Genomic DNA, 26,777 nt, shown 5'->3' with positions numbered 1-26,777 from the left:
ATGGCACAAATGTAAATTCAAGGCAACTGTATTTAGCAACCAGGATAAACAGATAAAAAGAAGCACCTTAGAAATCCAGGGACTATGTGGAAATTTGCCAACAAGGAAAGAACAGCTCCAATAAATCCACCCCCCTTTTTATTTTGACACAGGGTTTCTCTGTGTAGTCCTGGTTGTCCTGGAACTCACTCTGTAGACCAGGCTGGCCTCGAACTCAGAAATCCGCCTGCCTCTGCCTTCCCAGTGCTGGGATTAAAGGCATGCGCCACCACTGCCCGGCTTCCAATAAACATACTAGAAAAAAAAATCCCTGTATAAAAATATCTTTGATAGTACTCCATGGTACAGTTTTAAAATTCTATGTGAATTCAAGAAAGATCCAGTGCGTTGGGTGGCCACATTTCCTGAGGAAATGTGGAAGAAGGGTGGAGCTATCCATAGACCAGGGTTTCTGGATAGGATTTCTGTACAGTGTCAGTAAAATGGTCAGTACCTGCCAACCCTTCACTATCCTAGAGGATTCATAAGAGCAAACTAACACCTTCTAAACCTTCCTTGGCCCTGTGAAGCCAGGAAGGCAGTGGAGATTAACTCAAAATGTGTGCTACTGGGTAATGCTGGTCTAGTGACAGCCTAGGCTCAGAGGAGACTTACCATGAGAAACCCAGGCTCAGGGCCTCAAAACCAATAGCTCCAGGCCACAACCTCCTCAGACAGCAAAGGGGGGTGGTTCTTAACACAACCTTTGAAGTGGGGCCCTTAAACCAAAGGCTCCAGGCCATGACCTCCTCGGAGTGCAAAGGGGGTCTCCTTTACCGGACTTTTGAAGTTTGACCCTGTAACCTTTAAAGGAGCAGCTACAGGCCATGGTCTCAAAGTTCAAGGGGGTCAGAGAGGAGACCAAATTTAGCTCTTTACAAAGACCTTTGAGACTTGTCTGTTTTCAAGTACTCAGCGGGGGGTTGGAGGGGTGGCTATCTCATTCTTCCCAAAGCCTGAATCAAAAGGGCAGAGCTGAACAGCTGCAGGTCTGGCGCCACGGGCTTGGTGGGGGAGCTGAGGGGCGGGCAGCAACTGAGGCGGCTGTCAGGGGTGGAGCAGTGGAGGCTTCAGAGACCCAGGAGCACTTAGGGCCTAGCTTCGGGCAGCCTAAGCTGACGCCATATGGCTGATTGCGCTGTTTCAGCAGCACGTGAGCATGTGAGCCAGGCCAAAGGCAGTGACCTCAGCCCTCCCAACTGTGGCAGCAGCAGAGGCCCTGTCTGGCCTGGCAGTGCGACTGTCGCGTTGGGCGGCCACACGCAGCTCCTATGGTGCGTTCTGCAAGGGGCTCACGTGCACGCTACTCACCTTCTTCCACCTAGCCTGGCGCCTGCGCGTGAACTTCCCCTACTTCTACATGGTGGCCTCGGTGATGCTCCACCTCCGCCTGCAGGTGCGGATCGAGTGAGCAAACGCCCTCCGCCATGGCGGAGAGGGCCATCTGCGCCTTCCGCGCCATCCTGGCGGCCACAGTAAGGACAGCGGGGCGCACAGTGCCTCCAGACTGCGGCGGGGGGCGGGGGGGGCGCGCAGGCGGCACGGCCGGGGTCCCTCCATTTTAGATCTCTGCGAAGGGCCTGAGAAACCACATCCCATACCGCATAAACCTTCATAGCCCAGTCCTTTTCCTCTGCATCCAGAGAATCACCAGAGTCTGGCAAACCTGTTGCCTCCCCATTGGCCGAAAGCAGGAGAGCCCCCCCAAAAGGGATGATTTACCAGGCTCTGTGCCTGAAGGTTGGCGACCACAGGTTGGAATGGGGGAAGGGGGGGGAGGTGAGTATGTGGCCACAGCATCTAAATACCCAGACTGGTTTATGGAAAGAGAGAATGCAGCTGGGCACACCAGCTGCCTGGTAGTGTGATTCATGATGGGGCGAGGGGCATCTTGGAGAGTCAGCTCATCACCAGCACACTGTCAGAGAACCCCCCCGCCCCCCTCCCCCACCTTCCAGGCATCCAACCCCTTTTTATGCAGAGGACTCCTGAGATGTCACCTGAAACCTGAATGGGAGAGGACAGGGCCAGTGAGGTCTCAGGAAGGCCCTAGACAGTAAAGATTATCCATCCATCTCTACCTAAGTCAGGTGAGCAGATAAAATGAACAGATCTTTTTGAGCCAATCCGAAGGCTGTCCCCTTCTTGGCAGGGAGGCCCAAGGATACTCTCTGCAGCTGTGCACAGCCCTTCCCAAATTGCCTGGAGCACTGTTGGGGATGGGGCAAGGGACTGGACTCAGCCACTTATTCCCCTAACCCAGTCTGAGGACATTCCTGAGGCTCTGCATCTGCAGACAGGGAAGAACAGGAAATACTTGGCTCTAGCCATCTCTTCCCCCACAAGCTGTTTCTCCCACCCTTCCCAGGCTGCCCAGGCTCCCTGAAGGACCTGCAGTGACACACTGGAGACCCAGAAGCCCATCTACCAGCCATGAGTAGCAAGGCTGCTGTGTGCCACAGGATGTGGGGAAGTGGGAAGGACTCTGGAAGCAGGCAGCTGCTCTCTGAATCGGGTAGAGAAGGGGAATACACAGGAGGCCTACTCTGAAGTCTCTCTCTCTTTTTCAGGCATTGGTCTTCTGGGTGATGGCTCAGCCCTTCACTGAACATTTCAACTCAGATCCTAGAGGTGCCATTGATTCTGTAGCAGCACAGCTAGCAGCTGAGTGAAGAGCCTGCCTAGAAGAAGAAGGGCCTTTCTGGTGAGCCCAGAGGGGTGAGGTGGCTCAGGTCACCTGGTCCCTCCACAGAAAAGGGTGGACACTTGGACACTGATATCTCCTGGCAACACTATGAGGGAGATGTGTTCTTCCACCTCATGAACTCCATGGGGCTCAAGGAAGGGCCTGGGGTTTGCCCTTGTTACACAGAGAAGAGAGCTCAGCCTGCCCTGGACCAGCATTCCTCCACCCTTTCTGCAGTTTCTTCATGACCTGGCAGGACATTGGGGTTGGGAGGGAGTGGAGAGCTACCAAGGGACCTAAGGAGAAAGAGGGGGCATGAGATAGACGAGCTAGGCATCTGCATTTCCTTGGGGTGGTCTGGAAGGTAGGTGAACAGTTTATTTCATAAACAAAGGGGAAGATTCAAGAATTTCCTAAAATGTCTAGTCCCCTACCAGAACCAAGCCCCCCACTTCTCTGGTGCTTGACCAAGGGCTCCTGAGCACTTGTGTGCTAGCAAACTGCAGTGAGGATGGCATTGTGGTTTATAGGGTCATGACGTCACTGGAAGGTTGAGGAGATGTGGGCTGAGACCCATGCTATGGCCCTGTTTCTCTGTTCCCAGGCTTGCAGGCCTGTCCCTGGCATCACATGGGAAACCTCATCCAGATAAGCTGGGGACAGCCTGTCCAGGAGTCCCTATGTAGGCTAGAAGTTGTGATCTCTAAATACCCAAGGATGGCCCAAGGGATACTTTTACTTCTTATCCCACACTCCCCCAGCTCCTCTGGCCCTGGTATCTCAAGGTCTATGCATTCCATCCCTGATATGGAAACCTTCAGCATGCCAGCCAGTCCCAGGACAGAGTGGCCCAACTGCCCACTCTGAGTCAGGGACCCAGAAGGAGATCTCAGTTTGTCTCCCCCAAAGGGCACAAGCTGAAAGGTGGCTGCCACATGGCCTCTGCTACTCACCATAGGGCAGGACTGATGGCCTCCTTCTCCCAAGTTTCACCGGTAGTCCACCTATGTATGTTGGAATCTGTGTGTGCACATGCGGGCTTGTTTGTAAATATGTGTGATGGGGGTGGATCCGTTGGCTAGGGAGAGAAGCTCCTGAGAATCCCCTGTGTTCCAAGTACAGGAAGGATCACGTGACTACTGGGAGAAATGAGTATGAGGTCCGAGGCCCCTTCCTCTTAGACCTCACACTACAGGGAAGCCCTTCCCTGGCCATGCTCAGGCATGGGCTATGGTGTGAGATCAGAGACACTGATATTAGGTAGACTTTGGGGCCAGTGGTGTCAGCCAGGACAGGGCAGAGCTAGGACTCAGCAGTGAGTTCATGTCCCATTCTGGTCCTGATGAGTCTGTGGGCTTCTGCTTTCCCATCCCCTCGGCTACTTTTGGTCTTCCATGGTGCCCTCGCTGTATGATATCATGGTGCACGCTATTTGCAGTCTGTACTGCAGGCAGGCAGGCAGGAGAGCTTCAACAAATTCAGACATAACCTGGATGACCTGACATCCTCATGTTTACATTTCCATGTGCGATGGGACTCTGCATGGTCAGCACTGTCTGGTCAGAGATGTGATTTTTGAAGTTGTCACATGTTGTTTTCTCCCAAAGGTAAAAGAAAATCCTAGAGTTCTGTAAATAGAGCACTGCCTGGCTCCCTCCTGTTTCTGCTGAGTGCCATACCTTATCCCGGGTAAGGAAGTGGGTGGGGTATGGGTCCCCCCTAAACACACACACACACACACACACACACACACACATACCATAAATGGGCATCCCAGGCTCCAAAGGCTCCCCTTGGTCTCAGTGTGAACATTGTTCAGAGACAGAAACTGAGTCACAGAATCAAAGGCTTCTCTATCCTTCTAGGTCTGGACTCAAGGTGTTGAATGCATATTGAACCTCAAGAGGAAGGGGAAATGAAACCAATCTCTACAGGCCACTGCATGCAGCCCAGAGTCCTTGCTGCAGTAGTAAGTGGTAAAGTCCTCAGTGCCTTTTGGCAGAGAGCTTGCTAGAAACTGCTGAGGAGATAAAGCACCCACCAGATGCTGCAGCTGGATGCTGGCCTTACCTCTGGGCTCTCAGAGCTCCCTTAGGAGAGATTACCAGAAAATCCAGAACTCTAGGGCTGAGGTGAGGTGTGGCTTAGTAAGAGGGCAGGAGGCTCAGTGGGAGGAGCCAGAGGAAGTCAGACAGCAAGGCTGTAAAGAGTCCCCTCAGCAGGGAAACAGGAAGTAATAAGGCAGCAGACTGGGAAGGAAGGGAGACAAAACTCAAGAAGTACAGGAAACCATCAAAGAGGGCATGGCACACAAATTCATTGTGGGAGACAGGAGGGAGTCAGGAGATTTTTCTGGGAGGGTAGACATGAGGAGCAGGGCAGGAGGCCAGGGCTCACTGTAGAGCAGGGCAGGAGGCTCAGGGAAACTGTAAACTCCATGGAAGGGAGAGGTCTCCCTGGAACAGACAAAAACCTGAAAAGATGGGCAGAATGGCCACGAGCTTCTTGTGGGACAACAGAAGGCTGGGGTAGGAATGGGGGTGGGGGAGGAAAGGCGGCAGAGGAAGGTAGAAGAAAGGAGAAGAAGGCAGGAAGCTCAAGGGAAATCTCAGGTTCTGCGGAGGGTGGGAGCAGGCTGGGGACATGGTAGAATGTGGGGATAACTGGAGGGTGTGGGGTGCAGAAAACTCTAAAGGGGCAGCAGCCTTGAGGAGACGCTCCATTGTGAAGCTAGCAGGAGCCTCATAGAGCAGCAGAGTGGGAGGCTAGATAGGCCTCAGACTCAGGCGGAAGTTGGGGATGAGAGGGATACCTGGAGAGGACAGGTTTAGGGGAGGCCCAGACTGAGAAGAGAGCAGGACACTCAGGAAGAATAGCTCCTCAGTGGGACAGAGGATCAGAAGAGAGCAGAAATCTACTAACAAGGCATGAGCTGGAAGAGGCCCAAGGGATGGCAGGCATAGCAGGAAGCTGATCTGGGAAGGAAATGGCCTGGGCTTGTGAGGGGAGTCTGCTGAATGGGCAAGCAGAGTGTCATGGGGGTTGTGAGGCTGGTTGGGGTTAAGAGCAAGAGGGCTGGAGCACGGAGGGAAGAAGGATAAAACTGAGGAGTTAGCTAGAAAGACAACAGGACCCAAGGAGCACCCAAGGAGAGGTGGCCAAAGTCCAGAGGGAATGGAAAGCTGTGGAGAAGGGCACAGGGGTGAGGAGGGAAACACACAGGAAGGATGTGAGAGGCAGAAGTCTAGGCAGGAGAGGGGGAGACTCGGGCAGACAGAGGAGGTAAGGCCTGAGGCTGGTGAGGACAGTCCCTAAATGGCAGGAGAAGGACAAACAGGAGGTGAGGAGGGCAGGAGGGTGTGGGAAAGTAATGACACTATGGGAGGGTAGCTATCTACTAAGAAGAGCAGGAGAGTCGTGGGGGAGAGCAACAGATGTGGAAGGGCAGAAGGCTAAGTCAGTGTGCCTGAGGCTAGGGAGTGGGATTGGAGTCTGAGCAAGCCAGGAGTAAGGGGGAGGCGCCTAAAGGGTAGCAGAAGGCTGCAGAGGGACAGGGACAGAGTAGAAAGGTGACAGTGGCCAGAGGCATAAACAGAAGGGTCTGTGTGACCCAGAAGGCAGAGCAAGAGGGCAGCAGGCTCAGGAGGAAGGCAGAAAGAAAATACATGGCAAAGGAAGATGGGAGTTTAGAGGAACATAGGTGGCTAGAGGGGGCAAGAGATCTAGGGACAAGGAACAGAAAGCCGGGGAGCAAGATGGGAGACAAAGGGGGGAGGATAGGGTGGTTCCCATCAGAGAAGGGAAAGCACATGCAGCAGATGAGACTTCAGGGAGGGCAGGCATTCTAGGAGGAGAAGGACAGCAAGCCTTGAGAGGAGGGCAGGACACTAAAGGACCTCAGGTGTGCACTTGTAGGCTAGAAAGCTGATGAGAAAGGTCCGATGCCCAGGAAACAGTAGGGAAATCTGGGGCAATAAAAGGATGAGGGGGCTGAGGACAGAGGTTCAGGAGATTCCAGAAATTCTTGAAGTAGGTAGAAGGCTGGAGAGGAAGGTTGAGGGATGCCAGAGGCTGGGAGAAGGCAAGCTGCTGAGGGGAAGGACAGGAGGCTATGGGGTAGAGGGAAAGAGGGCTCATAGAGGATGGGGAGGATGGCAGGAAACTCAGGAGGTAGGAGGAGGCTAGAGGAATGCCCAGACCTAGGATGATGAGCTAAGGCTGGCGAGGAGGCTTAGGAGAGTTTAGGAGGTTCTGGAAAGGCAGAAAGCATGGGTAAGATGGAGCAGGACCTAGGTAGACTCGCAGGAGACTCTGGCAGGGAGCAATAGGCTGTTCAGGACCGAAGCTGGAAAAGCAGGGTAGAGATCAGGGAGATAGCAAGCAGGTCACATAAAGATAGATGCTATAGTAGGCAGATAGCTCACGAGGTAAGGTGGTAGGCTAGAATGGAGGGTCTGGTAGAATTGAGGGGGTGGATATATGAGGAGATATGTGGGCAGAGCAGGGCAATAGTCTGGGAACACAGGCCTGATGCTGACCGGGATAAGGAGGTTGACAGAGGAAGGATGGTGAGGAGGAAGGCAGGAGCTTAGGTGGAGGGGTCAAAGCACAGAAAGGGAAGAGGCTGAGTGGATGATCCAGAAGATGTATATATCAGTAGCCTTGGAAGAAGCTGCTGATAGGACAGCAGCTAAGGCATATGGTATGGTAGGAGACTAAAAGAGGGTCCAGGAATGAGGAGGAGTGCAAGAGGCTCATGGGAAAGGAAGAAGAAACAGAGAGAGCTGGCTTGACAGGGCTGTGTAGAAGAGAGCAGAGGATGGACCTGAGGTGACCGACACAGAGGACTACAGGAAGGCCTGAAAGAGGAAAGAAAGGAGGCAAGGGCAGGGTCAGAGGGTGTGTATAGTGAGGAGAGCAGGCTTCTCAAGGGAGGGCATGAAGCTGGTAGAAGGAAGGAGGACAAGGAGGAGAAGGACCAGAAGCTGTAAGGACTAGGAGCAAAAATTGCAGGGCAAGAGGGAGAGGCCAAGCAACTGGTAGGGAAGAAGTCCAAGGCTATAGTGCACACATGCAAATGAGAAGAGTCTGAGGTGAAATGGGAAGTGGAGGGTAAGAATCTGGGGAGGAAGGTAGGAGGATCAGGATGGGGTAGAAAGTTACAGGAGAGGCAGGAAGCTATGGGAGAGCTGAGGCACACTAGGAAATGAGAGGGCTCAAGGGGCACTAGTATCCAGGCAGGGGGCAGGAGGATGGTGTGAGGGTAAGAATTCAGGGAGCATGGGGCATGACAGGAATCTGGGGAGGGCAACAGGGTCTAGAGGTCAGAATGCCTGAGAATGAGCACTCAAGGGTTGTAGGAGCCTGAGGAGGGGGTCAGAGACTCAGCATAAGGGGAGGAAATAGAGAGCAATGTCTACAGAAGATGGTAGGGGAGCGAGTAGGAAGTAGGATGGGAAGGTGAGGCAGCAGGGCAGAAGACTCAGGGCAAACATTGCAGGATGAAGAGGGCATAAGTCTTAGGAAGACTCCAAGAATCTCTGCAGATGGACAGATTTCTGGTGAGAAAACAAAATGGAGCCTGGAGGTGAGAGTGGAGGTTACAGATAAGTACAGTATACTGGAGGGGTGGCGGATAGTGAGGATGCTGGTGGCTCACTAGAGAGAGGTACAAGAGAGGACATGTGAAGAAGAGGAGAGGAGGAACACACACAGGGGGAGAGTGGCTCACTAGAGAGAGGTACAAGAGAGGACATGTGAATAAAAGGAGAGAAGGAACACACACAGGGGGAGAATGGTGAGCAACTAGAGGCTAGAGGTTGGGGAAGAGAGCAGGAAGCTCAGGGAGAAGGAAGAGGTGCAGGCAAGAAGGCAGACACTGGAGGGGGTAAGGAGTACAAGTAGCTATGCAGAGTTAGAGGGATATGGGCAGACAGAAGATGGAGCTGAGGCCATGATGTTGGAGGTGACAGAATACTGTGGACATGGGATAAGTGGAGATGTCAGGAGACACAGCAGGCAGCCATTGGTAAGGAGAGTATCCTAGACTAGAGAAGGAGAGTAGGAGAGTATCCTAGACAAGAGAAGGAGAGTAGGAGAGTATCCTAGACTAGAGGAGACCTGGGAAGAGGTGAACTGTTTGTTATGTTGGACTAGTGAATGGGGGCCATGGGCTCTCGAAATGGAGAAGTCTGGGGAAGAGAGGCTCAAGGGGATGTCTTAAGGGTTATGGAGGGTCACCAAGTCTGGACAGGAAGCGAAGGAGGTGCAGGGTGAGGATGTCAAGCTTCGGGTGGTCCCCAGAGACAGAAGCATGTGGGAATGGTGTCATGAGGGATGGAGACTGAGAATGGGGTTCAACAGTTCTTGATAGTGTGAGGCTCTGGGACTGCAGAAGGGTACTGAGGACAGGGGCTTAAAAGAGAAGGGGAGGAAGATCCAGAGACCAAGCCTGGAGAGGAGGTTAGGAGGATGATGGAGAAGAGAGCAGGGCACACAGCAGGGTTGCTGGGACTAAGAGGGAAAGCAGGAGGAATGGGGTGAGCACATGGCATGGGCAGAAGCCAGAGGTAGGAAACAGATGGCCAAAGTCTAGAATACTGGAAGTGCCAGCTCTGTGCATAGGGGTTGGAGCCTTCTGCAGCTGACAAGTTTGATAGGAGGGAAGTGTATTCCCAGGGAGAGCAAGACACCAAGGACCAGAAGCAGTCCCAGGTTTTCTTAGAATCTGAGTCCCACACCAAGAGGGTCCAGCTGAAACTGAGAAGATGGAGAACAGATGGGCAGTGGTGGCGCATTCCTTTAATCTCAGCACTTGGGAGGCAGAGGCAGGCAGATTTCTGAGTTCGAGGCCAGCCTGGTCTACAGAGTGAGTTCCAGGACAGCCAGGGCTATACAAAGAAACCCTGTCTCTGAAAAAAACAAAAACAAACAAACAAACAAAAAACAAAAAAGGGAGAACAGAAAAGTAGCTTGTTAGAAGGGTGTATAACAGTGTAGGTGACTGGGCAAAGGCCAATGCCTGGGTTAAGATGTCAAAAACTTGGGAAAGAGAGTAATGGCTGGAGATGAAGGCAAGAGTCTTAGGAAGTGTGGATCAGAGGCTGAGGTAAGGTAGGAATCTAGGTGTCAGGGCCACATACAGAGACTGGAAACAGCCGAAGTCTGGGAGGATGGGTGGACTTTATAAGAGATCAGGAGATTCAGAGTGTGCCAAGTGGACACAAGACCCAGTGGAGGAAGGCAGGTTTGGTTGGTGGTGCATGTCTTTAGGTCCTTCAGCAAATAGAAGGCAGAGGCAGGTGGATCTCTGTGTTTGAGGACAACGTGGTCTACAGAGAAATTTCAGAATAACCAGGGCTATACCAAGAAACCATGTAGTTAAAAAAAAAAAAAGATAAGAAAATAAAAACAAGCAAAATAATAGCAACAACAACAATAATAATAATTTCTATTATTTTACTATAAGCAACAGAGGGACAGAAAATCTGAGCAGGAGGATACAACACTATGATTGATGGTATCAGATTCCAAGAGGTCCCAAGGGCCATGAGCAGAGGACTAGTCTTGGGAAGTTATCCAGAGAGTTGTAGGTTGGGAACAAGAGCTAAATAGTCCTGAGTAGCTTAAGAGCATCCAGGAAGACAGAAAGATGTTGAGGATATAGGGCTAGACTAGCGAAGAATGAGTTAGAAAAAACTAGAATCTTGGGGAGTGTGTTAGTGGGATCATAGGGAGGAGGGCAGGAGACAGGAATTGTAATAAATGAAGGCAAAATGCAATAAGGGGCAGGGTGGGCAGATGTCATGGGGAGGGGCGGGAGGTTGGAAGTGATGGGAGAGGTCGGGAAAATTAGAAATAATCTGTCTTGGGGTAGGATTCTCAAGAAAAGGTAGGAGTCTTGGACAAGTGGGAAAGATGGGAGAAAACTGAAGTTCCCGAAGAGACTAGGACACTGGTTTCCAGGGTGCTTAGGAATCCTGATTCCCCAGGCCAGCAAACTCCAGTGGTGGCTTGGCAGTGGAGGATAGACATGTAGAGAGGTGGTAATGTGGCTAAGGGCTTGGTAGCTGGCTGGGTAATGGGCAACATTTGGTTTGAAGTGTTGGAGGCTTGTGAGTAACAGAGCAAGTGTCTGGGGAGGAGGGATTGGTCTCCAGAGTAGAGGTTCCGAGGTGAAGGTAAGGCAGAGTTCTAAGCGGGGAGAAGTGTGGGGATTACAGCATGATGTCTCAGGAGAATGGGAGGCTCGGGGAGTGCCTTGGAGTCCAGAGGAATCCAGGAGTTTAAGAGGAAGGGGAGGGGGCTAGGAGGAAGAGGATGGCTAGGCTGAGCATAGGTCTCCTAGGGTGGAAGACCAAATTCAGGTTACTCTGTAAAGAAGAGCAGGCTTTTGTGGAGGGAACATGGTGCTGTTGAGAAGTGCAGGGTACTCACAGGGAATACAAAAGACTGGAGAATAAGATAGGAAGTGGGAAGCCTAGGTGGTCAGGAGGACAGGGTACTACACAAGGGCCAAGGAAGAGATGAGAAGGCCGTGGGAGAATGGAAGTTTAGAGGTGTCGCAGGATATCAGGAGGACAGGGCTGCAGCAGAGAAGAGACTCAAGGAGATGGAGAGGAATCAGTCCAGTGAAGTTCAATGTTCTTCATGTAATTTGGGGGCCTAGGGGAAAGCATGCTGCATGTTTCCGAGGGGACCATGAACTACAGAGAGTACACACTAGGCTGGATTTATAAAAAGGATGAAGATGAGGAATGCTGAGAAGTGGTCCAGTCTAGAAAAAGTGTCAAAAGCTGGTAGGGGCAGGAAGCCTGGGAAGAGACCAGGAAGCTCTCTGCAGGGGACTAGGAGGCTCACATATATGGTAAGATGTCTGGAAACAGAGACCTAGGCAGGACTGGATTGTGTACAAGTACGCAGGAAGCAATGACAGACAGAAGGATTTAGCCTGGAGGCTGAGTGAATCAGGGTGAAGAGCAGAGGGAAAAGACACGTAGCAGAGAAGGTCGAGGTTCACAGAAAAAGGGAGCCTGTTGTAGAGATGTTGGCTTAAGAATAGGGACACAATTCCAGATAGACAAGGAGAATCTGGGGCTGGACTTCTGGCTCAGCACTCAGGACCACTCTGCCCTTCCACAGGCCCGAAGTTTGATCCCAAGGATGCACATGGGGCTCACAACACTGTGCAACATCAGTCCCAGAGGAGCCAGCGATGTCTTCTACACTATCCTGGGATCAATGGTGTACTCTACGCCAAAATCATGCACACAGGCAAAATGGCTATTGAAGGAAACTTCATGATTTTGAAGCATGAGAAAGTTTTACTAATAATGGGGAGTGTAGTTTATGCCTAGGAAGCTTGAAACACAGAGTACTGGAGTGAGGATGGGTTGTATGGTGGTATTTTGAAGAGCAGCTAGAGGAGGATGTAGGGAAGGGGAGGGGCCGTCATGGGCAGCTTGGGATGCTATGTGAACCTAAGAAGCCTGGAGGTGACCGGAAGGAAGTTGCCTATGAAGGTGGGACAGAGCATGAAGTGGAGGTTTGGGTTTGGGCAAAGAAATCTTATGAGGAAGGCAAGATGCAAAGTGTGAGCAGGAGGGCAGGGGAATCGAGGTAAGGGTAGCAAGCTCCAAGGGGTCCCTAGGGTCAGGGGAAGTAAGTGGACTGGAGCGGATATCCAGAAATTGCAGACTGGGGATGAGGAGTGAATGTTCCTGGGGATTGTATGAGGCTATGGGAAGGCAGAAGAATGGTGAGAAAAGAGAAGAATCTGAAAAGAGAGAAACAGAGGCCTGGGGAATATGTTAGTAGGTGGGTGGATGGGGAGGAGGACAGGAGAAACACGGATTGCAAGAAACCAAGGGGGGTGATATACGAGGACAGGACATGATCCACGTGATTTATAGGATTGGGAGGTTGGAAGTGATGACAAGATTCTGGGAGATTGGAGATGTTTAGTGTCAGGGTAGGAGGTTTGATCAAGGGTAGGAATCTAGGGCAGTTAAGAAAGCTGTGAGGGAGCCAGGCGTGGTGGCGCACGCCTTTAATCCCAGCACTTGGGAGGCAGAGACAGGCGGATTTCTGAGTTCGAGGCCAGCCTGGTCTACAAAGTGAGTTCCAGGACAGCCAGGACTATACAGAGAAACCCTGTCTCAAAGAAAGGAAGGAAGGAAGGAAGAAAGGAAGAAAGAAAGGAAGGAAGCAAGCAAGCTGTGAGGACGGAAAGAGGTTCATGAGAAGAGGAGGAAGCAGTCCCAGGGTGTCTAGGTTCTGGATATCAGCCTGAGAATCCAGATATCAGCCTGAGAATCCAAATTCAGCTTGGGAGGCAGAGGGCAGGAAGGAGGAAGGTGGCTACATTAGCCTGGGTGAAGACCAATGTCTGGGTTGAAATGTTAGAGGTTCAGTAGTACAAGAGCAAATGGCTGGGGTGGAAGGTTAAGGTCTCAGGACTTGTTGGCCAGAGGCTCAGAGGAGTCAGAAGTGTAAGAATGAGCTCTGTGTAAAGAGACTTAGAGGAGGGCCAATGTCTGGGGAGGATGGTAAGACTCTACTCAGGGGGACAGGAGGTCCTCTCAGGGTGTGCCTGAGAGGACAGAGGAAGTCAGGGTTTAGAGAGAGATTGGAGCACTAGGAGGATAACAGTATGGCTTGTTGGGAGTGTAGATTACCAGACTGGAGAGGAAGAGGCTGTGAAGATGTGCAGTGACTGTGGGAGTGTAGAATCCTGAGGGAAAGGCAGACTGTCTGAGGGAGCAATGCTGCTGAGAGCACGGCAGTCACTCCTAGAACAGAAGACTGGGGAGGAAGGCTGGAGACTGAGACACTGGAAGGCTTGGAGGGAAGGAAGGCAAGGGTCAGGGAAGAGACGAGGAGGCTAATGGAAAAGTAGATGGCTAAGGGAGAGCAGAATGCTGGAGAGGAGGGCAGGACAGCAGGGCAGAGGGCAGCTGCTTACAGGGGTGCAGAGAGAATACCGAATATCAGGGGAGCACAAGTGGTTTACATGGAGGTTAGGAGTCTTAGGGAGATAGAGAATTGGATGTGGTAGGTTGGATCACCTATAATCTAGAAACAACCCAGGAAGTTTTCCAGCAGGGTGGGTTAGAAAGGAAGGATAGGAATGAGGGCTGTAGGGGAGAGTCCTAGCCTTAGAGGAGGGAGAGATGAGCAGGAAGCCAGGGGAAAGGCCAGTGGGAAGGGGGTGGCTTGGATGGATGGTAGCATAGCAGGAAAGATGGAGAAGCTAGAAAGGAGGACAAGAGGTTGTGGAAGTGAGCATGCAGGAGCAAAGGATGGTGAGGATACAGACAGGGTGATAGACAACATGGTAGAAGGTCTGGCATTTGGCAGGAGGCTGATGATGAAGTTGGGGAACACAAGAGGTTAAAAGAGCCGGGCAGTGGTGGTGCATGCTTTTAATTCCAGCACTTGGGAAGTTGAGGCCGGTGAATTTCTGAGTTCGAGGCCAGCCTGGTCTACAGAGTGAGTTCCAGGACCAGGGCTATCTACAGAGTGAGTTCTAGGACCAGGGCTATACAGAGAAACCCTGTCTTGAAAAAGCAAAAAAAGAAGAAAGAAAGAAAGAAAGAAAGGAAGAAAGGAAGGAAGGAAGGAAGGAAGGAAGGAAGGAAGGAAGGAAGGAAGGAAGGAAGGAAGAAAGAAAGAAAGAAAGAAAGAAAGAAAGAAAGAAAGAAAGAAAGAAAGAAAGAAAGAAAGAAAAAAGGAAGGAAGGAAGGAAGGAAGGAAGGAAGGAAGGAAGGAAGAAGGAGAGGAAGGAAGGAAGGAAGGAAGGAAGGAAGGAAGGAAGGAAGGAAGGAAGGAAGGAAGGAAGGAAGGAAGGAAAAAAGCCAAGATTGAAGGAAAAGCCTCATAAAACGTTTGAAGCCAACTGAAGATAGGAAAGAAGACTGCACAAAAGTACACACAGACTGGGAGAGTCTCATGCTAGAAACGTGGCTCAGAAGTCAGGACAGCTGTCTACTCTTTCAGAATTCCAAGGTTCAATTCCATACCCCTATATGGAGTCTCAAACGCACTGGCATCTCCAGTACCAGGGGATCTAGTGTTCTCTTCCAGCCTCCCCTGAGACTAGCAGTGCACCTGTTACTTACAACACAGGCCCTTGAAGAGCTAGCCACAAAACACTTTTAATTGTCTTAAAGAATGGTCAATCTCTTTAATAACAGTAAAGAAGTCATTTTACTGCAGTGAGAGTTGGAACATGAGTACTGGAGGGGTGTTCTGGGATGGGGCAGGAGAATAAATAGGGAATAAAAGGCTATGGGGATGGTAGGGGCCTTGGGAGAGCAGGAAGCCAAGGGCAGCTTAGAATGCTGTAAGAGGAGCCCAGGTTAGGGAGGCAGAAAGGGACCTGCTGAGGAGGATTTCAGTGTCAGAGTGAGGGTCGGAGGCCCCGGTGAGCAATGTGTCTAGGGAGGAGGGCAAGACACACTGGTAGGTCATGAGACTTAGGAAAGGTACAAAGTCTGGAAAGAAGAAGACAGGAAGTTCCTGGGGAGGGTACCAGGTGGCCCCAAGTTCCAAGGGTCAGCAGTAGAGCATCAGATAGGCTGAGGAGGCTCTCAGGAGGGTTGAAGGTTAGCGATGGGGGCCACATGACCAGGGGGAGAATAGGAGGCTGTAGGAAGGTGGAAGGATGATGAGGTCAGGGGGCAAAGGGAGGGCCAAAGGGGAATATGAAAATCAGGAGGATGAAGGGGAAGAGGGCCTGAGACACCATAGCAGGGTAAGAGGCTGAGGGAGAAGGATGCAGGAGCGGCAGAGTGTGAACAGTTGTCATGAGGAGGGGCAAGAGGCTGGAAATGATGGCACAAATCTGGAGGATCAGAAATGGCTATGCTAGGAACAGTAGGAGATGGGACAGGTGGGAATGATGACGGGAAAGAGACCAGGAGGGACTGGCAAGGGCAGGACATTGGGTGTAGTCCCAAGGTGTATAGGAATCTGAGTGTGTGGAGTCTGGAGGAGCCAGTGGAGGGTTGGGAGAGGGAAGCAAAAGTCTAGACTGGAGGTCAAGTGACAGCACACATAACTAACTAGCTGATGAAAAGTCAAACCCAGTGTGAGCTTTGAGCAGGCTGACAACGGGCAAGAGTGGAAATGGCTGGGGAGGAGGCAGGGCTGCTGGGGCGGACACTGATCAGGCAGATGTCTCAGTACCTGGACTACCTGTGGAAGCTGCACAGGAGGGCAAATGTCTGAGCAGTCTGGCAAGTTTCTACTCAAGAGAACATGAAGCTCATGGTGAGCCTGTGAGGCCAGAGGAGGTCAGCATGCTGAGAGAGAGGGTAGTAGACTGGAAGATAACAGAATAGCTAAAGTGAGGGTAAGTCCCTACCTTGGAGGGGAGAGGCTGAAGGCAGTGGTGGCTACAGAGAAGTGGAGGGAGTTCCTGGGAGGGCAGAAGCCTGGGCAGAGAGTCATAGAGTCGCTGCGAGCACAGTGCTGCTAAAGAGGGCAGAACTCTTCTCATGGGGAGGATACAAGACTGGTGAGTAAGCAGGAAGTTCAGGGAGACATTAGAAGCCTAGGAGGGAAGAAGGGCAGAGAAGATGGCAGTGCGGGCAGGGAGGAGAAGAGAAGGCTAAGGGGTAAAAGCCCAAGAGAAGGCAGAGTGCTAGAGAATGGGGCAGCATTTTTTGGCAGAATAGCAAGTGGACAGGACACAAGGGCAAGGAAGGCCATGTGTTATACCAGGGGGTGTAGAGTCAGAAGCAAAAAGCAGGATTGAATTCTCCTCACGGGATACTGAAGCAGAGACATTAACTGCCAGGCTGAAGTGCAGAGGAGGAAAGGGTGGCAGCTGGGGAGAGAGTTAAGGCTGAGGAAGAAGTCAGGAAGCCAGGGAAAATGACAAAAGGCTCTGTAAAGGATAGAGGAAGGCTCAGATGGATGGCGCATGGCAGGAGAGACAGAAAGAAGGCTAGTGGAGAGGGCAGAAGGGTGTGAAGGTGAGCACAAGGCACAATAGGAAGGGGAAGGGTGTGGGATGGAGAAGGAGGTTTTGTTAGCCAGCCTTGGTGGACAGGCTGAGGCGCTCATTCAGGGATGGGGAGCAGGGGACAGTGAGCTCATGAAAAGGTGGGTTCCAGCTGCAGGAAAAAGCTGCAGAATAGGGCCAAAGGTTCAGGTCAATTGGGGGAGTTGGGGCTGGAGACATGACTCAGCAGTTATGACAGCTTTCTGCTCCTCCAGAGGAAACAGGTTTTATTCAAAGCACCCACATGGAGGCTCACAACCATCCGTGACTCCAGTCCCAGGGATCCAGTGTCATCTCCTGGTTTCCCCTGAGACCATGGATGCATTTGGTGTTCAGAACACATACAGGCAAAACATCCATTCATAGAAAAATATTTTGTAAAATGTTGAGCATGGGGAATTGTTAACAATAGGGAAGAAGTTGTTTACTCCAGTCATGATGGAAACACAAGAGTGCAGGAGACAGATCTGATAAAGGTGGGGTACTAATTAGGGAGTAGAGGAGGACATAGTGGAGGTACGAAGTATGGGATAGAGGAAGGGAGCAGGCTGGCAATGAGGACAGGAAATCAAGGGCAGCTTAGGATACTATGTAAGGGAAAGAAGACTAGCCTAGAGAAGAGGGCAGGTGTCTCTCAAGGCATGTCAGTATCAGGCAAGTCAGGATGTCAGTATCAAGGCATGGGTCGGAGACTTGGGAAAAGCACAGGTGCCTGGAAAAGCTCAAGGGGGATCACAGGTGGTCAGGAGGCAAGGAGCCAGATGAGAGGCCAAGAGGCTCTCCGCAAGATGGGAAGAGGCTCTGAGATACAGTAGGATGGCAGGAGGGACAGAGCAGAGCCCAAGGGAGGGGTGGGAGTATGTGGAGATGAGCAGGAGGTGCTGTGGGAGATAAGGAGAGTGAGGATGTAGGCAGGAGAGTAAGAGGTGCCAGGGGTTGGCAGGAGGATGAGGGAATCTGGATCAACTGTGGAAGAGAAGACAGGGTCAAGGGAGGCAGAAGCTCACAGAAAAGTGGGAGCTTGCTGGGAGGAAAATGGGCTCTAGTACAGGGCCACAAGTTCAGAGAGACATATAGACTGAGAGAGTCTGGGGCTGGACATCTGTCTCAGTACTCAGGACAACTGCCTGCTCCTGCACAGGCTGGAAATTTGAATTGATGCATCCACATCGTCTCACAACAATTGACAACTACAATCCCAGTGGATCAGATGCTTTCTTCTGACCTATTTGGGACCAGGAGTACACTTGCTGCTTTGAATATACACATAGGCCAAAGAGCCACTCGAAGAGAAGTGTAATGATGTTTAAGAGTGGGTTGTTTATACTAATAGAAAAGAATAGAGATTCTGTGTATGGTGTCTGGAGAACTGAATACTGCAAAGAGGCTCTGCTGAGGGTGGGATTCTAAATCAGGTTTCGAGGGGCATCTGGGGAAGATAGGAGTCTTAAGAGAAGAAGTCAAGGGAAGCCTTAGCATAGAATGTTAGGGCAATAGACCAAACTAGAGAAGAGAACAGGTGCCCGGGAAGCAAGATTACACTGGTAGAGCCAGAATTGGAGGCTCACTGTGTCAGCACGGGACTCTGGATGCAGTTAAGATGCCCACTGGTAGGTTCAGAAGCTATGGAAGGGGGAAAAGTCAATGAAAGAGGAAAAGAGGCTTGGGGTGAAGGTAGGATGCTCCAGGAAGTCCTGAGACATGAGGAAGTGAGGAGACTGAAAAAGATACCAGGACAGTTGCAGTCTGGGCACGATGGAACTCATGCTTTTGAGGAGGGCCTAGGAAGGCAGAAGGATGATAAATAATGAGGGAGGAGGGGGAAAACAGAATCCTAGGGAACAAGTTAGGAGGATATGGGGAGGAGGGCTGGAGACAACAGAGGTACTGAAAGAAACTAAGGGGGAAACACAGGAGGATTTGAGCAGATGCCGCAGGTATGGATGTGTAGGAGGTTGGAAGTGGTGGCAGATGCCCAGAAGACTATAAATATTGGCTGTAAAGACAGCATGCTTAAGAGAGGGTAGGAATCTTGGGCAGTTGAGAAGGCTGTGAGGAGGGCAGGAAGTTCCTTGCGAAATTAGGACTCTGGGTTCTAGAAGCAGCCCCAGGGTGTCTAGAAATTTCAGCTCCAAGCCTTAGGAGTTGGGTGGAGCCTTAGCAGATTCAAGGCAGAAAGGAAGAGATCACTTGACTAGAGGCAGAGTATGTGACTGGGTAAAGGCCAGCGTCTGCATGGAACACTGGAGGCTTGGGGGCAAGAGAGCAAATAGCTGCGGGAAAGAGTACGAGTCTCCAGAGTCCTAGGCTGGAGGCTGAGGTAAAGCAGAAATTGATGTGTCATGCAGGGCTGGACAGGGAGATGGTAAAGGAGGGCAGAAGTCTGTGGAAGATAACTAAAGTCTGTTGAGGAGGATGGGAGGAGAGGAGTGTGCCTGGGAGAACAGAGGAACTCAGGAACCTGGGAGAGAGGGTCGTAGCCAGGGTCAGTGTATGTTCCCAAACTGTAGGATAAATATCTTCAGGCTTAGGAGGCTGTGGGAAGCATAAGGTATTGCCTGTAGTGTAGAAGCTGGTGTTGGAACTTAAAAGACTGTTCAAGGGCACAGACCTACTTGGGGGTAGGGGTGGGGCAGGACTGCACAGGGAGGACAAAAGACTGGGCTTTAAGGCAGGGTATCTAGGGAGACATGAGAGGCTTCAGGGACTAGAAGGTCAGAGAGTAGTGCAGAGGCATGGGAGAAGACGTGAAAATAGGAAGCCATGGGTATTTTGCTTGCAGACGTCTTGGAGAAAGTGGTTCATGCTTAGCAAGATAGGGAGGGAATAAGGTTGCAGTAGAGAGGAGGATTGGGGAATGGGGAGACTAAGACCAGGTGATTTTGAATGTTGTAGGAAGATGTTAGGAAAGGCAAGATGCATCCTACAGAAAGGGTTACTAACCAGGGAGACAAGAAACTAGACTGGATTGACAAAGAAGAAAACAGAAGGGCAAAGCATAACTCTGACGGTTTCAGGATCAGAGTATGAATTAGATGCTCAGGGGTAGGCACGGTATCTGGAGGAGGACAAGATGCCCATTGGTAGATCCAGAAGCTGTAGAGGGACACAAAGTCTAGGCAAGAAGAAAAGTGTCTCAGGGTGAAAGTAAGAGAGCCATGGGGGAGATGAATAGACTATATGGAGAATGTCTGGAGTGTTCCATACTGGATATGAAGGATGAATGCTCCTGAGGGTTGAAGGCTATGAGAAAGCAGAAAAATGCTGAAGATATTTGGCTAGAAGAGAGGAGAAGGATTGGAAAATATGGAATGGAAGAGGGGAACAGGGTAGGAGGAAAGTGGGAAAGCAGGAAACAGGAATGCAGGACAGACAGGGTGGGGAAATGTCATGTGGGGGAGGTTGGAAGTGATGGCAAAGGTCTAGAAATGCTGCATCTAGGAGAATGATGTTCAAGAGAGTGAAGGGGGTTTTGGTAGGTGAGAAGGCTAGAAGTTCTTGTGGAGGATAAGGACACTGGGCTTCAGAAGCAATTCTGGAGGTTTTAGAAAGTAAACAAAATGTTCAGAAATTCAGTGGAGGCTTTAAAATATAGGGTAGAAAGGAAGAGAGGACATCAGTTAGCAAAAGACAGGGAAGTGGTCAGGGGCTGTTAAGAAGAGAAGACTGTGAGACAGTAGGAGGCTAAGATGGGACAGAGTACAGGACAGAGGGCCACATGCTTGGCAGGACAGCAGAACAGGGCTTCAGAAGTGAGGTAGTCAAGGGGATGAAAGACAAAAGCCAGGGGAGTTCCATTGTTGTACAAGGCGAGGCGGGGAGGTAGTCTGAGAGGAAGGTAAGATGTATGTTGCAGAGAGGATCATGAACCAGGGGGTGTAGGCACTATGCTGGGTTAGGTACGAGTGTTGAAAATGAGGGGTAGAGACAAGAGCTCCAGTGTGCAGGAACTGTCAAAACCTGGGATGAGCAGGAGCTCTGCTATGCTCTCTGCTATGCTCTCTGCAGGAGGGGAAGTGCTTTGTGTATATGGTAAGGTGGCTGGAAGAGACAAAGCTATGCAGGAGGACAAGAATATTTGCAGGTGAACAAAAGACAATGTGGGGAAGGATAAAGACAGAAGATGAGGGAGTGATAGGAGGCCCGGGTTTGGCAGGATAATGAGGGGATCGTGGTGAACAGTGGAGAAGACAGGTGTAAGAGGGAGGGGAAAAGGCTCATGGGAAAATGGAAGCTTGCTGTAGAAAAATGGGCTGGAGAGTAGGGACACAAGTTCTGTTAGGCTGGGAGACTCTGGAGCTAGTCATGTGTCTCAGCACTCAGGACATCTGTCTGCTCTTCTACAGGCCCAGAACTTGATGCTAAATACCCACATGGGATGCACAGTGGTCCACAACTCCATTTCCAGGGCACATGAGGCACCCTTCTGCCGTATTCTGGGACCAGGAATGCAGTTGCTGCTTAGAACACACACACGGGCAAAACAGCCGTTCATAAAAAAAAAAAAAAAAAAAAAAAAAACTGTGTAATGATGCTTCAGAGAGGCATTTTTTTAATCCTTTTGGGAGAGTGTCTACACATGTGATGGTTGGAGAACTGAGTACTGAAAGAAGCATCTGGTGAGGGAGGGCTTCTAAATAAAGGATAGAGGAGTATCTAGGGAGGTAGGAGACTTGGAGAGAAGGGAGGAGGTCAAGGGCAGTGTGAAGTCAATGTTGAGGTAATGATCTTAGACTACGGTGGAAGGTGGGTAGGTGCCTATGGAGGAAGGTTTGAGGATCAAAGCTGGGATTTGAGGCTCTTCTGTGGGAAAAGATACCTGTGGAAGAGGATAACAGCCCCATAGTTGAGTCCAGAATCTCTGGAGGGGCACAAGGTCTACACAGGAGGGCAGAAGGCTTGGAATGAAAGTGATAGGCCTCATAGCTCCCCAGGGACATTAGGAAGTGAGTAGACTGGGAAGGGTATCAGGGGTGTCAGAGGCCAGGTCTGAGGGCTCAGTGCTCAAAAGGACCATACAGTGCCCTGGGAAAGCAGAAGGAAGGTAAGTGAAGAGTTCTACAAAGGAGGAGAAAAAGTCCAGAAAAGCAGAGTCCTGGGGAACAGGTGAGGAAAGTGTGAGGAGAGAGAAGACACAGTGGAATTACAAGAAACTAAGAATGCAGGAGGACAGTGACTGAACAGAATTCACGGGTGGAGCAGGAGTTCAAAAGTGATCGCAGAGGTCTGGAAGGCTAAAAATGCTGGGTGTGGGTGAAGAGTGCTCACGATGGAATAGTTTGTTTGGAGCATATGAGCAGGGTGGGACAAGGAAAGGAAATTTCTGCAAGAGATCGGGATGCTGTGTTCTAGAAGTAGTCCCAGAATGCTTAAGAATCTGGGCATCAACCAGGGAGGGTCCATTAGAGTCTAAGCAAGCAGAAGGAAGATGGAAAGAGATTGACTTAGGACAATGTAGGTGACTGGGTGAAGACCAATTCCTGTTTTGAAATACAGGAGGCTCTTGGGGCAAGAGAACAAACTGCAGGAGAGGAAGAGAAGATGAGGAAAGGAACTCTTAGGTCAGAGGCCAGCTCAGAATCTAGGTATTAGGGTTGTTGTTGTGAAGAGCCACAGAGCCATAGGTGAACAGGAAGTGAAAGAGAACACTAGGTCGAGGAGGATGGCAGGAAGATGAGGGTGGATGCAGGAGTCTTGGGGGGCAGAAGACAGCTTGGGTGTAGCAGCCCTGGTAGGATAGAACCTGGAAGCCTTGTGTTGGGTGGAACCGGCAGACACAGCTAGAAGGTTCCTGGGGAAAGACCATGAAGACTATGAAGGAGGGGAGACATCTTGGGAGGATGGCAATGTCTGCTTAGGTGGACATTGGCTAGAGTGTACCTAAAAGGACAGAGTAAGTCAGGATTTAGAGGGGCATGGTAGGAGGCTAGAAGGATCACAGGCTGAGTTCAGGTCTCTGGAGTGGAAGATAAGTGAGAGTTTAGGAGTCTATGGAAGAGCAGGATATTCACAGAAACTTTAAAGCCTGGGTGAAATTTCAAGGCTCTCCGAGGGCATACATAGTTGACACACAACATAAGAACAAAAGACGGGGGATAAGACATGAAGCTTAAGGACACTTGAGATGACTAGGAGCATTGAAGGTCAGGAAGAGGACAGAGGCCAGGAATGAGAAGGGGAGGCTGTGGTAGAGTAGACTACAGGAAGGGGGTACAGTACTGTAGAGGAGGGATGCATGTTTGGCAGTTCATCAGGAAGACAGGGGAACAGCAAAGGGGATGATCGAGGAGTTCAGAAAGATGGTGGCCAGTGGCATTCTCAAGTATTTACATAGTCTAGGGGAAGGCAGGATTAGGGATGCATTAGGGCATCATAGCAACAGGCAGGGGGTTGTGGGGGTGGGAATGGGGGTGGCAGTGGTGGTGAGATACTTGACGAGATTGAGTGTTGCAGGAGGCTGGCTAGGAAATGAGAAATGGGTAAGTAGAAGACAAATGGAAGCACAGAAGACTTGTAGAAAGGTTTGGAGCCAGAGAGGAAAGAAGGATGTAGTATGGTGCCAAAACAAGAACTGTCTGCTGAACAGGAACAGTCTGGAGCCAGAGAGATGCCTCAGTGGTTAGGACAATTGTCTGCTTCTCTACAGAACCCAGGGTCAGTTCCAAGTCCTTCCCAAAGGCCCGGAGAGCAAACACTTTGCCTTCTTCTGGCCTCCCTTAGGAGCAGGCAGTCACTTGGTTGTCAGAACATTCACATAGGCCTTTCACAAAGGACCAAAGTTCAGGAAGGAGTATGGTAAACAGAACAAAGGTGTCGATGAGGTAATGAGCCGATGAGTAAGAAGCCTCTTGGGAGTGATGTGTACTTTGAAGAGGAAATAGACTGCACATGGAAGCTTGGAACATGCAGAAGGGACATGGAGTAGGAAAGGATTTAGTGAAGAAGATAGCAGGCTCTGGAATGGTGGGAGGCCAGGGCTGGCAGAAGTCTGGAGAATGGGGCAGGATGAAGAAGGTGGTAGCAGGCTGGGGAGGAGGGACAGGAGGTCAAGGGAGTGCTGGAAACTAGAGGCAGTTGCCAGAATGGTTGATGGTTGTCTAAGATGGTGCTGATTACAACACGAGGTTCAGGAGGCTGGCGGAGCCTGACCCATGACACAAGGTGGGAACTTTGGATAGGAAGCTTGGGAACTGTCTTGTTTACTCTCCTGTTGGTTGGAACGTGAAGTTCTCAAGGAAGCTCAGTTGTAGCCTGGGATACTAGGAACTAGGAAGAGCAGGGAAGAAGCTTATTGGGGAGGTTGGAGTTGGAGAGGGGCAGGAAGTTCAGGGGAACTTTGGAAGCTGTAAGAGAAGATAAACCCAAGGAGGAATGCAAAGTGCTTACAAAGTGGCACAGCTTAAGAGACCAGTCTGGCCAGGCATGGTGGCGCACACCTTTAATCCCAGCACTTGGGAGGCAGAGACTGGCGGATTTCTGAGTTCAAGTTCAAGTAGGCCAGCCTGGTCTACAGAGTGAGTTCCAGGACAGCCAGGGTTACACACAGAAACCCTGTCTCAGAGAGAGAGAGAGAGAGAGAGAGAGAGAGAGAGAGAGAGAGAGAGAGAGAGAGAGAGAGAGAGAGAGAGCAGTCTGAGAGAAAAATAGAAGATACTGGAGAAGGGGCCAGAAGTCTCAGAGGGCAAATGAACATGAATTTGGGTGGAAAGCTCAGTTGGAGGGCAGAATCTGTTGTAAGGATTAGGCATGTGGCTGGAGGCTGGAGGAGAAAGCGAGCAAACCATTGATGGCTAGATAGGCCCTCAGGAGGATCAGGGATTCCTGATGTGACGGGAGGACATAGCCTAAGTAGGAGAGCTGGAGGCTGACGAAGACCAGAGGATATGGGAAAGGCAGAGAGCTCTGAGGTGGAGATCAGGAAGTTCAAGGGGATGTTAGGAGGCTAGTGAATGGCAGAAGACTGGAGACTACCACAGGATCTAGAATAGGAACTTAGAAGGCTGTGGATGAAGGCTGCAGGTTCCACAAAGTGAGGAGATTGGAAAAGAGGGCAGGAGGGTTAGTGTGCGCCCAGCCAGCCATAGTGAACAGGAAGTGAAAGAGGACAGAAGACTGAGGAGGAAGGCAGGAAGATGATGTGGAAGTCTTAGAGGGCCATAGATAGCTTTGGTGTGGGAGCCCAGGAAGGACAGGAGCTGGTAGCCTTGTGTTGGGTGGAACCAGAAGGCCTAAGTAACAGGTTTCTGTGGTAAGCCTGTGTCTGGCAGAGGGCAGACGACTCTGGCAGTACATGAACCTGTGCAGGATGCCGGAAGTTGACTAAGGAGATCGAGCATGAGCCTTAGGGAATGATGTGAGCCTCAGAGCAGATGGTCTCAGAGTAGGACAGGAGTCTCAGCCTGACAGTGGGTGCCTGGGGGAAGAAAGTAAGTTGGAGAGGCAGAGGCTCATGAGGCTAGAGTGGAGGTAGAGTACAAATTTATTGGGGAGGGCAGAAGTCTCTGAGGAGGAATGGAAGCTGGGTTCAGGAGAGGTGGTCCATCTAGGTGTTAGGAGTCTGAAGATTATGAGTGCAGCTCAAGGAAGGTATTCAAGGAAGGGTAGGAGAGTGGGAATCTGGGCACCAGTTTAGGGAGACCCTAGGAGTGTGTATGCTAGCAAAAGGCACTGGGATTGGGAGAAGCTAGGGCAGGGTTTAAGGTTCAGGAGGAGTGCAACACACTGGGGAAGGGGGCAGTGGTTAAAGAGACAGTAAGAGGCTTGGATGAGACACAAGGCTAAGATAGATGTGAGAAGGATTGGGCATGGGAGAAGTCTGTAGGAAAGCAGACAGACACATGATGTGTGGGTACAGGCATAAAAGCAAGGAGGAAGGCAAGAGTCTCCAGGCTGGGGAAGCAAGGCCCCATGGGGAGGAATGGGTCTGAATAGTGACAGCAGTATTGAGAGGGCAGAAGGATGGTTAGGGTGCCAGGTGGGCTGGGGAGGGTATAGGAGTCAGAGGTGGAGGAGGGAGGGTGCATTAGGAAGGGGTTTGATAGTTGAAGAGGAGGTCAAAGTGCTGTGGAGGAATGCAGGAACCCCCTGGGAAGGTATGGGAAGCAATGAAGCAGGTCCAGGGTGAGTGCAGGAGGCTTCAGGATGTCCTAGGTATGTGAGGAATATACAGGCTTAGGAGGAATGCTGAGGGGAGGGGAATAGTGACAAAGGACAGGAGGCTCAGGGTAGGGGAAGAGGATTCTGGAGAGAGCAAGGGAGAGGAAGCTAGGAGGAGTTATTGGAGACTTCAAAAGTTGGGAACTCAATTGAGGGCCAGAGCACAGGGTAGATGGGCAGGGCAGGGCAGGGCATCTGAAGGAAAGAAAAGACTTGGGAGAGGGGCAGTAGGACATGGAGTAGAAAGCAGGTAGGAGACTAGGGGAAGAAGGCAAAAGGCTGAAGAGCAGCAGGGCAGGAAGGAGCCAAGGAGTGTAAGGGAATTCATGAAATGGTGTGGAGATGAGGAGATGGCTGGATAGAAGGGCAGAGGGTTTGAGAGGAAGCTAGGGTCCCAGGGAACAGAGCACAAGGGTGTGGAAGAATCCAGAAGGCTGAGGGTAAAGGTTGAAGACTGGGTAGATAGATGAGTCGGTTTCATGTGTGACAAAGACCAGAGGCCATGAAAAAATGGGAGGATGTGAAAAGAGGGGCCAATACTTCCCAAGTAGGGGGCTTCCTGGGGGACTCAGGTAGGCCCTGGCTTTCCAAAACAGCCTGGATTTCTGTGTTCAAGTGACACTTGCTTGTCCCCAAGAGCTCCCTGGGGATCAGGAGACACTGACAAGAAAGTGTTCCCAGCAGCCTTGGTGGTGGTTCTTGTACCATCTGCCAGGACATGCATATACCCAAGCTCCTGAGCTCTGCTGCTCTGTCCCAATCTTCAGGCCAGGTCCCCAGTGTCCCTCCGATTTTAACAGGACCACACAGTCCCTGCAAACCAGATGCCAGACCTATGGACGACTTCCTGTGAAAACTAAGCTCGGCTCTACTGGGATGCTGACCAAC

The 26,777-nt window shown here is 51.0% G+C and overlaps 1 protein-coding gene across 1 annotated transcript; it reads left to right on the top strand.

Moving 5' to 3' along the window:
* On the top strand, positions 1–26,777 carry LOC110287156 (small integral membrane protein 10-like protein 2A). The gene is made up of 6 exons (XM_085837843.1): positions 1–11; positions 1,210–1,514; positions 2,610–2,743; positions 4,333–4,414; positions 4,591–4,694; positions 26,690–26,777. Exons 1-2 carry the CDS (start codon positions 1–3, stop codon positions 1,448–1,450), a joined length of 252 nt encoding a protein of 83 aa, XP_085693969.1. The 3' UTR covers positions 1,451–1,514; positions 2,610–2,743; positions 4,333–4,414; positions 4,591–4,694; positions 26,690–26,777.

Source organism: Mus caroli, unplaced genomic scaffold (assembly GCF_978045245.1).
Source record: "Mus caroli unplaced genomic scaffold, Mus_caroli_1 scaffold_5, whole genome shotgun sequence".
Classification (NCBI taxonomy): domain Eukaryota; kingdom Metazoa; phylum Chordata; class Mammalia; order Rodentia; family Muridae; genus Mus; species Mus caroli.
Note: the sequence above shows the minus strand (reverse complement) of the source record. Positions and strands in the feature narration are given on the sequence as shown.